The 12119-nt window shown below is 37.8% G+C and overlaps 1 protein-coding gene across 6 annotated transcripts; it reads right to left on the reverse strand.

Annotated features, from left to right (window-relative positions):
- Positions 1 to 229: 229 nt before the first annotated feature.
- LOC118470004 (uncharacterized) lies at positions 230 to 11761 on the reverse strand. Of its 6 annotated transcripts, XR_008601882.1 has the most exons (4): positions 10420 to 11761; positions 5756 to 8186; positions 4948 to 5133; positions 2001 to 4030 (listed from the first exon to the last, which is right to left on the reverse strand). XR_008601882.1 is itself a non-coding variant. In XM_035946319.2 (2 exons), the coding sequence occupies exons 1-2, from the start codon at positions 9054 to 9056 to the stop codon at positions 8173 to 8175; spliced, it is 666 nt and encodes a 221-aa protein (XP_035802212.1). In that variant the 5' UTR covers positions 9057 to 10397; the 3' UTR covers positions 6465 to 8172. The 6 variants fall into 6 exon arrangements, 1 of the variants encoding a protein (XP_035802212.1); XR_008601883.1 differs by lacking the exon at positions 2001 to 4030 and adding an exon at positions 230 to 1321 and having other exon boundaries at positions 4975 to 8186; XR_008601884.1 differs by having other exon boundaries at positions 1999 to 4050; positions 4975 to 8186.
- Between the last annotated feature and the right edge of the window lie 358 nt (positions 11762 to 12119).

The raw sequence follows: 12119 nt of genomic DNA on the forward strand, positions 1-12119 counted from the left end.
TCAGCTAAAAAATCCTCTAAAATATATATATATATATATAAAACATACACTGTACAAGCTCCCACTGTTCATGTTAGCTTGTTATACGTACTAGCCCCCACTGGTAATGTCGTCCACATTTTGAACGACATACTAAACTATGATGTTTTTGTCATATTTTGGACGACATACTAAACTTTGACGTTTTTGTCACATTTTGGACGACATACTAAACTATGACATTTTTGTCCACATTTTGGACGACATACTAAACTATGACATTTTTGTCCACATTTTGGACGACATACTAAACTATGACATTTTTGTCATATTTTGGACGACATACTAAACTATGACATTTTTGTCCACATTTCGGACGACATACTAAACTATGACATTTTTTCCACTTTTTGGACGACATACTAAACTATGACATTTTTGTCATATTTTGGATGACATAGTAAACTATGACATTTTAGTGACATTTTGGACGACATACTAAACTAAGATGTTTTTCTTTCTACTTCCTGAAAAGTTTGGTCAATAAAAAATACAAAAACTGTTATTTTCAGCTGAACTAAAGACAGACTGTGATTTTTCTGCTCACATGTATTGTTGTAAACTTACTCTTTCAAATAAATAGCCGCCTAACCCCCTGGAAACCAGCGTTTGTCCTGTTTTTGTGTTGCTCCTCGGCGACCCTAGACAGCTGAGTCGTAATGTTTTTTGAGCAACACACCATACTATGATGTTTTTACAATGATGGTTCTACTATGGAACCAGTTTGACATGTTGAGGTGTTCTTTGTGTAAAAACTCAGAGATTTCAGGTATCAGAAGGTGGTTTTCAACTTTCTTTGTTAACTTTCTGCTTCAACTTTAAACTAAATTTCCTTCACTAACCCAACCCTCTGGACTTCCAGGAAGCTGTGTTCCTATTGGCTGTCCAGGTGGCTGCTTGGTGTTATCAGGAACACCTGAGCAGCTCAGTGTCTTCCTGCTTTATTTAGCTGCAGACAAACATTTCCTCTGCTTCTGTTCACCAGTGAACCTGGTTTGGCTCCGTTGCTTTAGTTTGTTCTTTAGGCGTTGGCTTGCAGCTTCCAGCAGTAAAATCATCTTTAATGTGTTTCTTGGTGTGTTTTAGGGCTTTGTCCTGCATAGCTGTCTTGGTAAATGTGGCTCTTTAGCCACAGTTAGCACATGGTGCTAATGTGTGCAGTGATTAGTGGAGGAGAAGGTGAGCTTCAGAGTAGAAATGAGAAGGAAACCTTCTTGACCCGTGTGGTGAGGTGCTGTACCAAGAGTTTGAGCAGGTTGTGAAGAGTCTGTAGTTCTTTGGTCTGAAAGCACAAGAAGAGTCGACTCATTAAAGGAGAAAACAGGAGATATTGTTGGTTCTTCTGTCGCTCTGCAGTTTCCTTAGACTGAATATCAAGTTTATATTTTAAATGATTTCCCATGTGAGCCAAAGAAGACTTCAATAAACTCCCTCCATCCCCTGGACACAACATATTTTATTACCATGTTAAATCTTTTTTTTTTTTTTTAAATATGTTTTTGAGTTTTAATCATAGTTTTAATCATAGTTTTTTTCTCTTTGCTTGTTTAATTTTGTCATCTGTGTAAAAGGTGCTAAACAAATAAAGTTGAATTGATAAACTGAATAATTGACTAACTCATGATTGTGACAACAGAAGTATTTTCATTGTGATTTAAGGGTTTATTTCATTTTTAAGGTTGGGGTTAAAATCTTGACAGAAAAAGAAGATTAAAGAAATAAACTACATTAAAAAAGCAATTAAATCAAAGGAAAAAAATTGTAATACAATAAAACTTCTAAAACGTTTTATTATTAAAAAGATTTAAGAAATTTAAGATGTAATTTTCTAATTAAACATTTAATTTTTTAATTAAATGTTTTGTCTTTTTAAAGGTTTAATAATCTAATTAAATGTTTTGCATTTTTTAAAATGTTTAATATTCTTCTTGTTTAATTGTATTTTTTAAATGTTTAATTATCGAAAATATTTTATCTGTAATTTTTAATATTTGTATTTTTACAATTTTGTTTAATTTCATAATGACATGTGTTGTACCTTGTTGAATTATCTAATTCAATATTTTGTCTGTTTAATATAATTTAATTGTATTTAATGTTAAACTCTATTTGTGACAAAAAATATAAAAACAAAGTGTCTTGAAACAATTTGACCTGTAATTGGCGTTATATAAATAAAATTGAATTAAAATTGTATGTATCTTGTAATGTTGGAGTAATTCAGCCATATATGTTGGAAAACACATTTTCTTTTTCCATTAATCTGTTGATTGTTTTCTCCAGTAATTCATTTCTTGTTGTGGTTTATAAAATGTCAAACCCAAATATATTCAGTTTACTGTCATAAAAACCAAAAAGATTTACATTCATGATGCAGGAATCAGGCAGTTTTTCACTTTTTATCTTAGTTTTGTCAGAAAGATAGTTGATAATGTGTGAATTGTTGCAGCTTGTGAGTCGTAGAAGGTTTTAATTTTTGGGGCCGAGTGTCAGAAAACATTTAGAAACCAACATCAACAAAACACTCAAAGATTTCAACATCATTAAAGGGAAATCCAACTTTTGCATGACAATGTCTAATCAAAGGACATTAATTTCCAACGTAAATGTGTGATATTCATCCTCTGGAGCTTTTTCTTCACATCATCTTCCACCTGGACTGGTTTGGTCAGGAGCATGTGCAACAAACATTTGAAAAACTGCACTTCAACATCAATGAATTACACTGAAGTTTAATCGCTACATAAATGAAACTGAGTCTGGATGTGCTGCTCTGTCATTAACTCCTAAGTTTAGGGAAAGTTCAAACAAAAGAGGACAGTTCAGATCAGACTTGAGAATGAGCTTATTTTGAACAAACATCTGACTTTCTGAGCTTCAGCACCTCTAGCAAGATATTTTAACAACAAGCAACTCAAGAGATCCAGAAGTTGGAGAAAGTTAGCTTTAGCTGAGCCAAAGAACATGTGGGACGCTAACCTAGCAAACATTTCAGACTTTTCTCTGTGAATTCTGAGAAATAATTTACTATTTAATGACAGAGCTACATATCTTAACTCAGTCTCATTAAAACAGACTCTAATTCAGTGTCATCCATCCATATTAAAGTGCAGTTACCCAAAATGTTTGTTGCATGAGCTCCAACAAAACCTGTCCAGGTAGAAGGCCACTTTGACAAACAGGAAGTGGAAGATTCCAAGCAGATTTATAGAAGGGGGAACCGGACTGTACTAAGTGTGGTTGAGTATAGAGGGGTGTTTTGTGGGTTTTTAAGGCTGATAATGATTATTAGTGAGACATTTGGAGTCGATATTCATTTGCAGTAAATGAAAGTATTTAAAATCTTGGAGTTAAACTTAGAAGAACACAAACTCTAACAGAAAACTTTGTTGATACGTTTTTGTTTTGTTTACAGATGTTAAGTTAAAGGAGTTTTATTTGTGACGTATAACCAATCAAATCACTCCAGAAGACAGAGCGACCACAGGTAGATAAAGGTTCAGAGCCAAAGTAGCGCCATTTTTAAATGTATTTATTACCATAAATCAGTAAAAAATAAAATACTGATAATCAGTAAATCAGTCAGCCCACAATTACTACAATTCGACAATGTATGTCTCTTTGCTTTGACTTGTTATTTGTACAATATACGATGTATATGATGGCGTTTTTTTCATACCAAGGCTCTACTATGATGTTTTCTAAGAGGCATAGGATGTTAATCTGTTTGTTCTGGTCCTGCACTCCTCCTCTGTTGTTTTCTGGATTGTACTCAGCTGCATGCCTTCGTCCACCAGGCCTCCGTTGACTCGTCCCGTCTGCCGTCTCTGGAGCTGAAGCTGGATTGGAACAGACCAAAGCACAGTCCAATCACGATGCCAGCTGCCTCTCAAAAGGCTCCTTCATCTGGCAGGTGGTGGAACTTCTTCTGAGGGGAAGCTGAGCTGGTCCAGCAGAACTTTGGAGATGTGTTCCAGTGGTTGGTGGATGTCTGGGGAGATAGAGAGGGACCTTTGAATTGTTCAGAAAGGAAAACAGGGAACCCATTGGTAATTTTAGTTTCGGGTGCCACTGCGGTGTGTTTTGGGGTTTTAAGAGATGAACAGGAAGAGTTTTTTTTCGTATTGATTATCTTTTACTTTGTTCCTGGTTGGAATGCCCATCAATGTCAACATGAAGTTCACTTTTAGTTCTGTTTATTTTTATTTTACTAACACCCATTTGTTTTTAACCCCCTCGCATGTTGTGTTGTTGTAAACTTACTCTTTCAAATAAATTCTCGTCTAACCCTCTGGAAACCAGCGTTTGGACTGTTTTTGTGTTGCTCCACACCTACTGACAGCTGTGGACTAAAGGCTATACTGTGACGTTTTTAGAGCGACATGCTATACTATGATGTTTGTTGGGCGACACGCTATACTATAGGCTTTTTTTAATTGACATATTACTGTGATGTTGTTTTTGTTTTAGTTTTTTTTAGCAACATATAAGAATTTGAACAGTTTTAAAAGTTACTATACTTCTACTTGTGCAATGAAATTATTATTCTATGGCATTTTTTAGATGACATATTATACTCTGATGTTTTCTTGAATAACATACTATTTTGACAATATATTGCACTATGACATTTTTTGAACCACATATCACATGACAATTTTAGGCAACATCCTATCATTTTGCAATTTTTGAACCACATAATAATCTGTTTTGTTTTTTTTTCTTGCCAACATGCTATACTATGAACTACAGGCCATACTATGTTATTCTTGAGTAAAGCATACTATACTTTGACATTTTCTGAACTACATCCTATACTGTGGCGTTATACACAGAGTGCTTTGGTTACATGTTGATTTATAATCTAGATTTTTTTCTGTTTTGTTTTTTGACAGGATTACCACAGACCTGACCGTGAACACTGTCGACACCCACCTCAGGGAGACGCTGCCTAAGATCTCAAGGCTGCTTGGTCGTGGTCTTTCTGGCACATACTCTTCCAAGATGAGCCGGGAAGTTTAACACTGATGGAATGACACCAGGTCTAAGCCGACAAACTTCCAATTCCTCCTCAACCCATAGTGTCTGGGAAACCTACATGGAGTAAGAAAAGTAGACAGAGAAGTAATTAAGTCTGTACACAACATACTAAAAAGAAATCATGCTAATAAATTAAGTACAAAGAACCGAATTCGCCAACATACTGGAGACCAGAGCTATTTAATTTGATAAGTATAACCTTGTTTAGTAACATTTCAATTATTTGAGAGCAGTCCTAAAGAACTGCCTGTAATCCCAATCATAAAATGGGTTTGGAGGAAGAACATAGATGGTAATCTGGATATATATGAGTTAGTCTTTATAACTACTATTGGTAGTATTGGTGGTAGTCATAGCAATGTGACTACTACTAGTAGTAGTGGTAGGACACTACTGCTGCTGATACTGGCACTGCTACTACAACTTGTAATACTATTACAAATGCTGATACTACTTCTATGACTCAGCTGTTTATACTACTACTGCTGCTTGTACTTTTAGTATTACTACTACTGCTTGTACAACTATACTACAGCTACTATTAATCGTCTGGTATTTGGTTGTCAAGCTGCTAGCTCGCCTTAGCGTTTTGCTAGTGGCTAACTAGTTAGCTCTCATAGACTGGAAGCTCTCAACAAGATTTCATAATGAAAAAAGAGCCAAAAACTATTCTTACCTATGAAAAGTCATTCCAAGTTTCCTTGTCTCAATCGTACGACGCAGTGTGTAACTGTATGCAGCACAGTGAACCGGTATACTTGCTGTTTCCGTTTTCACGCTGTCTACATCAACGGAATGTACTGAAACTTTGCCCCCACTAGCTTAGCCTCGCCGTAGCACACAGCTCAAAGGGGCGTGTCCTATCTACTCATTCATATCTACGAGAACAACGGTGGCTGCACATAAGGACGCCTGACATTGATTAGCTGCATAAATACCATTATATACAGTCTATGGTAAATACGTATGTGCAGAGGTGGGACCAAGGCCTTTTTTTGCAAGTCAAAGTCGAGTCTCAAGTCTTTGCACTCGAGTCCTGAGTCGAGTCCCATGTCAAGACAGTCGAGTCCTGAGTCGAGTCCTGTGTCAAGACAGTCGAGTCCTGAGTCGAGTCCCAAGTCAAGACAGTCGAGTCCCGAGTCGAGTCCAAGTCCTAAACTTTTTTCCTCGAGTCCTAAACAAGTCATTAAAAAAAATAAATAGCTGGGGAGGTGCCAATAAGGAAATTTTTGGCTGAGATATCAATACACTCTTTGTGAGATGTGAGCTTGTAGATTGGGAATTTTCACAATATCTGTCTGTCAAACACAACCAAGTGAAACAAATGTAACCCCCTACTCCTACACTTCCAGACATTTGAAGACACTTTCACACCTTGAATTACATAAAATAAAATGAAGATTTAATACTTAAAGGATCCAGAGTCCCTGTTCTGTTGTGTCATTTTGTGCAAGAGACAATAGAAAACCATTAACTTGAACTTTAATAAATAATAAAAATGATATATGGATAAAGTTTCAAAATGTTTATTTCTTTCAAGGCTTTTTCCCCCCAAAGGTGCCACTGAATTTTAACAAAAATACTGCACAAAAATAGAGCCCAGCACACAACTTTCTCTGTTGGCTATAACAGTCTTTGAGCTTATTTATACAGGGTTACCTGAAAAAATTCTAATGTAATGTTTTTTTTAATGTAAAACTTAAACTTTAAAGGACCACTTTACCTTGAAAATGACTTGTTCTACCAGTTACTCTCCCCATGGTGAGTTGAATACAAGAACAATTTTAGTTTTCAGTGATTCAAGAAATCCAGAATGAATGGAATTGATGGAAGGGAATGAGATCTGCTCTCTCGTTGGGTAAAATCAGGCCCTGTCACTTGCATTCATTCTGAATTTCCTGAATCACCTTAAAGGAATGTGACAAAAACAAAAATTCTCCTTGTGTCCAACTGATCGTGGGGAGAGTAACTGATAAAACAAAATTCATTTTAAATGGGAAGTGATCCTTTAACAGTAAACTTTAACAGTAGAATGTATGCACAGCAGGAAGCCAATACCAAAAACGTCCTTTAAGGATAAACAAAAAAGTGCTAATAATTCTTTCAGAACATAAGAGGTAGTTGGCACTTTGCAACATAAATCAGAATGAGCAATATGCCCCTGTACTGTTGAACACAAGATTTGAGTTTTGAAATACAGCTCAGTGTGCCTTGTAAACATTCCTCAGTACTTAACCTTAAAAATGACTTTTCTTCTTTCAATTACTCACAGCCCTCGATGTGTTCAGGGGTGATTAATTGATACAAGAAAAGCCATATTTTATTATATAAGTACATATATAAGTAAAGTTCTCCTAAAGTGGTTGTCTTACATGTTTTTAACAATACACAGCAGAAAGAATGTGATCAATTTGAGGCCAAAAGTGATGTCATGTTAAATCAATGACTAGGTTCTAATCTGGTACACAGAGCTCTTAAGTAAGTCCTCTGTGTTTGTGTGTGTGTAAGAGAACTGACATTAAAATGTCATGTGCAGTTGACTTGTTGCATTTTTAGTTATGTGTGTGAGAGAGAGAAAGAGAAGAACTAATATGAGACTGTCACAGCCAGCCTGGCTATTATAGCATCTGTGTGTGCATGCATGTATTTGTGTGAGAGAGAGCCATGATAGCTGTTGGATTGTGTGAATGTTTGTGGTGGTGGCATACACATCAATGTTTCATTCACCTACAGACTAGCATTGCATTTGCAAAAGATCAAATTGGCCAAAAGTCTGTCAGTCATTTGTGCACGATGGGGCCACATTATGATACCACCATGGCTGAAAACTCGCTCAACCGGAGCACTGGTAGCAGGAACTGCTAAGACCCTGATGGCAACTCGAAATAGTGAAGGAAGAGCCTTCATGTGCATTGCCCAGAATGACAACACACTCTGTCCTTCACACAAGTTGAGATAGTGACTTAGCTGTAATGCTGGAGTGGTGTTAGCATCCTTCCTCTGTCTCTTACAGTATGCAGCAAACAGACCTTCTTCTTCAAGGTATTCATCTCCCTCCTCATGAGACACAGGTTGGTCAGCCTCCACTGCATCTCACAGGACCAGTTCTGGCAAAACATGTTAAAACAAAATAGAGCCCTTATTGTTTGTGTTGGGAATACAGTGGGTTAAACTCAAGGGTATTCTGTGGTGGTTTATTATTTAAGAGGAAATACATTAACAGTGATGCAAACACAGTGTGGGTGAAAACAGAACAATATCAAAACCATTGCAGTGAAAATAGACAAATTAGTTGTTTGTATGTCCAGTTAAACTCAAAATTTACCTTTCACTTCTTTGGCCACCTCTGCCCTTATGCCAGGACTGGCCAGCACATGGTGGTCAACCCAATACAAAGCAAAGGCTGGACCCAAGGCAGCCGCTTTGAGGTAGACTGGGTCTGAAAACGGGACGGTGGTTCCATACTGTGCAGTGGCCATTTTCACATTTACAAAGATTCCAAGAAATCTGTTCTTCAGGGATTCCTGGAGACTTCTGACCAGACTGCCCAGGAAACGGACTTGAGGTATCATCTTCTCAAGGTGGTGATTGAGGGCCAGAACTGATGGAACAACAGAACTGATGGTAACCAACTTCTCCCACTGTGTCATATCTGTTGCTTCTGCAAATGACTTCAGGATGTCTACCAGCTCCTTCAATAGACTCCCCTCCCGTGCTGTGAATGTCAACTCCCTGTGTCCCACCTTTTCCTGGTAACTGGAGAGCTTTAGATGATCACATCGGAGAGCTGCCTGCACCTGCCTCAGTGTTAAGTTCCATCTGGTGTTGACAGCAGCAGGGATGCTGTTTCTTTCTCCATATGCAGCCTCAAATTCCTCTTTGAATGTTGTGCTTGTGTGAAGGAGTGAACTGAGTTTTGACAACTTTGACAAAGAAGATGTTGTCACCTTTGTGTCTTTCAACCCATCTCCCAGCATCTACAACCTCCTGATTGTCTGGACTTAGGTCATGCCATAGCTCTGGGTCATCAAGGTGATCGTCATCATGTACTTCACCTTCTTCACTGGGGAAGCACACTGTGAATGCCTTCCACATATTGGCTGCATTGTCAGTAATAACATAGTCCAGCTTGCTTTTAATGTCATACTCATGACATATGGCCTCAAATTGTTCACAGATCCTTTGTCCTGTGTGTGAACCTTTGAAGCGATCGCAGGCCAAGAGATTGGACTTCAGCTGTATGTTATCTTGGTCTATCTCCATGTAGTGCACGGTGACACCAAGGAACCCCCTCATCCTTCGGTCAGACCAAATGTCAGCAGTGACTGAAACACTATCTGAGTTGCTCAGCTGAGTTTTCAGTTTGTCACGTCTCAATCCAGCAACTGTCTCTGTTTTTGAGGTCAATGTTTTGCGGCACACTGAGTTGTATTTAGGATCAACTATTTTCAGGAAATCCCGAAAACTCTTGTGTTCCACCACAGACAGGGACACGTTGCATTCGATCACCAATTTTTCCAGTATTCCATTGGTAATAGCTTTCTGCTGTGGATGATTCATGGAATACTGCCCTACACAGATGTCCAGGAACTTCGAGACTGAAGGCTGTTGTGGTTCTGGTTCATTTGTGATGCCTTTGCTCAGCATGTATTCGTCATATCGGTAAGATAACAAATTAGCATGTGTCAGAAAATGTGCTACAGCTTTCATAGTAGCAGACTAAAGAACTCTATTACTCATTTTCTATATGTACACATGGAACCAGAAACCCTCATTTAGTTCCACTTGTACACTCAGAGTTACAGTAACACTGAGGTTTTGACCGTGTAGACTGGAAACTATAGGGAACCTTTGGTCATTGTAATTTAAAACGTTGGAAAACACATACTGTACTGGATGTCTAAATGAAAACTGAAGAAACAATGTATACATGACAGAAATATATTTGCGGACAGCAACCCATTTGTTCTACACATTTTTAAAGGTCTGTGGATATTGTTCACTTAAATTTTTAAAAAGTTGACTGTGGTAACCCGAACTACATGATAAAATTAGTAAGTGTTACGGTTCAATTTTATTCTGAGTGTACAAATGGAACTAAAATACTCATTAGTGTCCCCTTTTTTTACAATCATATAGTTTTGATAGCTGCGGCTAAACGACGACTAGCTAGTCTCACTGTCACATGACAAAAATATTAGCTAAGCACAAGTAGCCATATATATAGTCGATAGTATGCGAACGTTAGACAATGATTTTGGACTTTATAAGACAGTACTTGACGCAGAGCGTCCACGGGATTAGCTCGTAAAATGCTAAACAACAACAGGAAGTACGTACTTATCTTTGTGTTTCTTCAAGTGCCGGTTGAAGTTGGAAGTAGTTTCATGACCGTCCGTGATCTTCGAATCGCAAAACCTGCATTCAGCAATCTGTTTTTTGTTAACCACTTTGTAATTTTTGTAAGCAAAGGAAATAATTCTCGGTTGACTCGTGCTGAGGCCGCATTCAGTTCTTCCAACTGAATGGGGGTGTGTCGCAGTGTGTAACAGCAATAAACCTCCCCGTGACTGACAGCGGGTGTCCTGTAATCCGATGAAGTGAAGCGATACGAATAAAAATGATTCATACATCACACTTTTAATTGAAAAAAATTACACCATTATGACTCGACATGACTCGTCGAGTCAAAGGGGTCGAGTCAAGTCCAAGTCTAGAGTCACTGAGCTTAGAGTCCAAGCAAGTCCAAGTCTTTTTTTGATTTCATCAAGTCGAGTCAAAAAGTCATAAAATCGGGACTCGAGTCCGAGTCGAGTCTAAGTCCAAGTTCCCATCTCTGCGTATGTGAATCGCATCATTGGCTGCAGCAGCCAGTCACCGGTCACTCACTGCCTCACATTGAAAAATAGCACAGAATGAATTGTTACGTGTTTATTTTATTTACAATTTAGGTTGGATTTTTTTTTTGTGCGCAGCGCAGATTTTCTGTGCGCGGAGACCGTGTCAGCAGTGCGCAGTTGCTCACGCGCGCAGTTTAGAGGGAACAGTGACAAAGTAATTCTGACAAATATACCCATGTATAAATATCACACGTCTGTTTTGGTCCTGCACTAAAATCAAATTTGATATATAAGCTAAGTGTGAGACCAGTCCTGATATTGATGATTAAACAAAGCTGTATGAGGCAGAAGTTCTTTTTAATTTGATTTTATTCTTGTTCATGTTTATGTCTGAAAAACGCCGCTGTGCTATTCAGAGATGTAGTAAAGTGGTGATTTATCCTGCATATACAAGCGAGAGGGTGGTGTTGTTGGAAAAGGGACTTTTTAAAAAGGGTAACAAAGAAAACGGAAGGGGAAGAGAAAGTTCAATTTCAGGCTCATACCTGCAGCCTACAACCGCTGAGTCAGACTAGGCATTTTTTTTTATTGGCTGGGAGTGATTCATCTTCAATTTACGACAATAGACAATCTCTGGGCTATTTTACGCACGCATGCGCACTTACAACAGGATAAATTTAAAGTTTTTAATAATTTGACGCTGAACTATTAAAAAAACATAATCAGTTGCTACTGCTGCTCTTTAAGAACAATAATTTTACACGGATTTAATTTCCTAATAGTCCATGCGATGTGAAAGCAGTGCGCATGTGCAGAATGGAACAGGTAGAAATGACGCGAATTGTAGCTTTCAGAGCTAATTTTAACGACAACATCGGAGTTTACAAAGGTATTTAATCACTCTACCTATTAATAAAAGTGACACCGATTTTAAACTTTTATAGGACACCCAGATGGACTTACTGCGGGTAGAATCGGGGCTTTAAACCGACGAAGGAAGTGAAGGACGATGCTATCTCGGTGCTAATTTCATCTCCGTTAGCATAAACTCAACGGTGAAAAACTGAACGTTAACGGCAGAATCTTGTGTTAAAGTTGAACAGTTTTTAAATACGGGCAGCTGTTAATCATAACGATTTCTGAAAGTAATATAATATTGTTGGGTTTATTTTTTGTAAGGGTTTAAAGACGAGCTTGTGT

Source organism: Amphiprion ocellaris, chromosome 6, assembly GCF_022539595.1.
Source record: "Amphiprion ocellaris isolate individual 3 ecotype Okinawa chromosome 6, ASM2253959v1, whole genome shotgun sequence".
Taxonomy (NCBI): Eukaryota; Metazoa; Chordata; class Actinopteri; family Pomacentridae; genus Amphiprion; species Amphiprion ocellaris.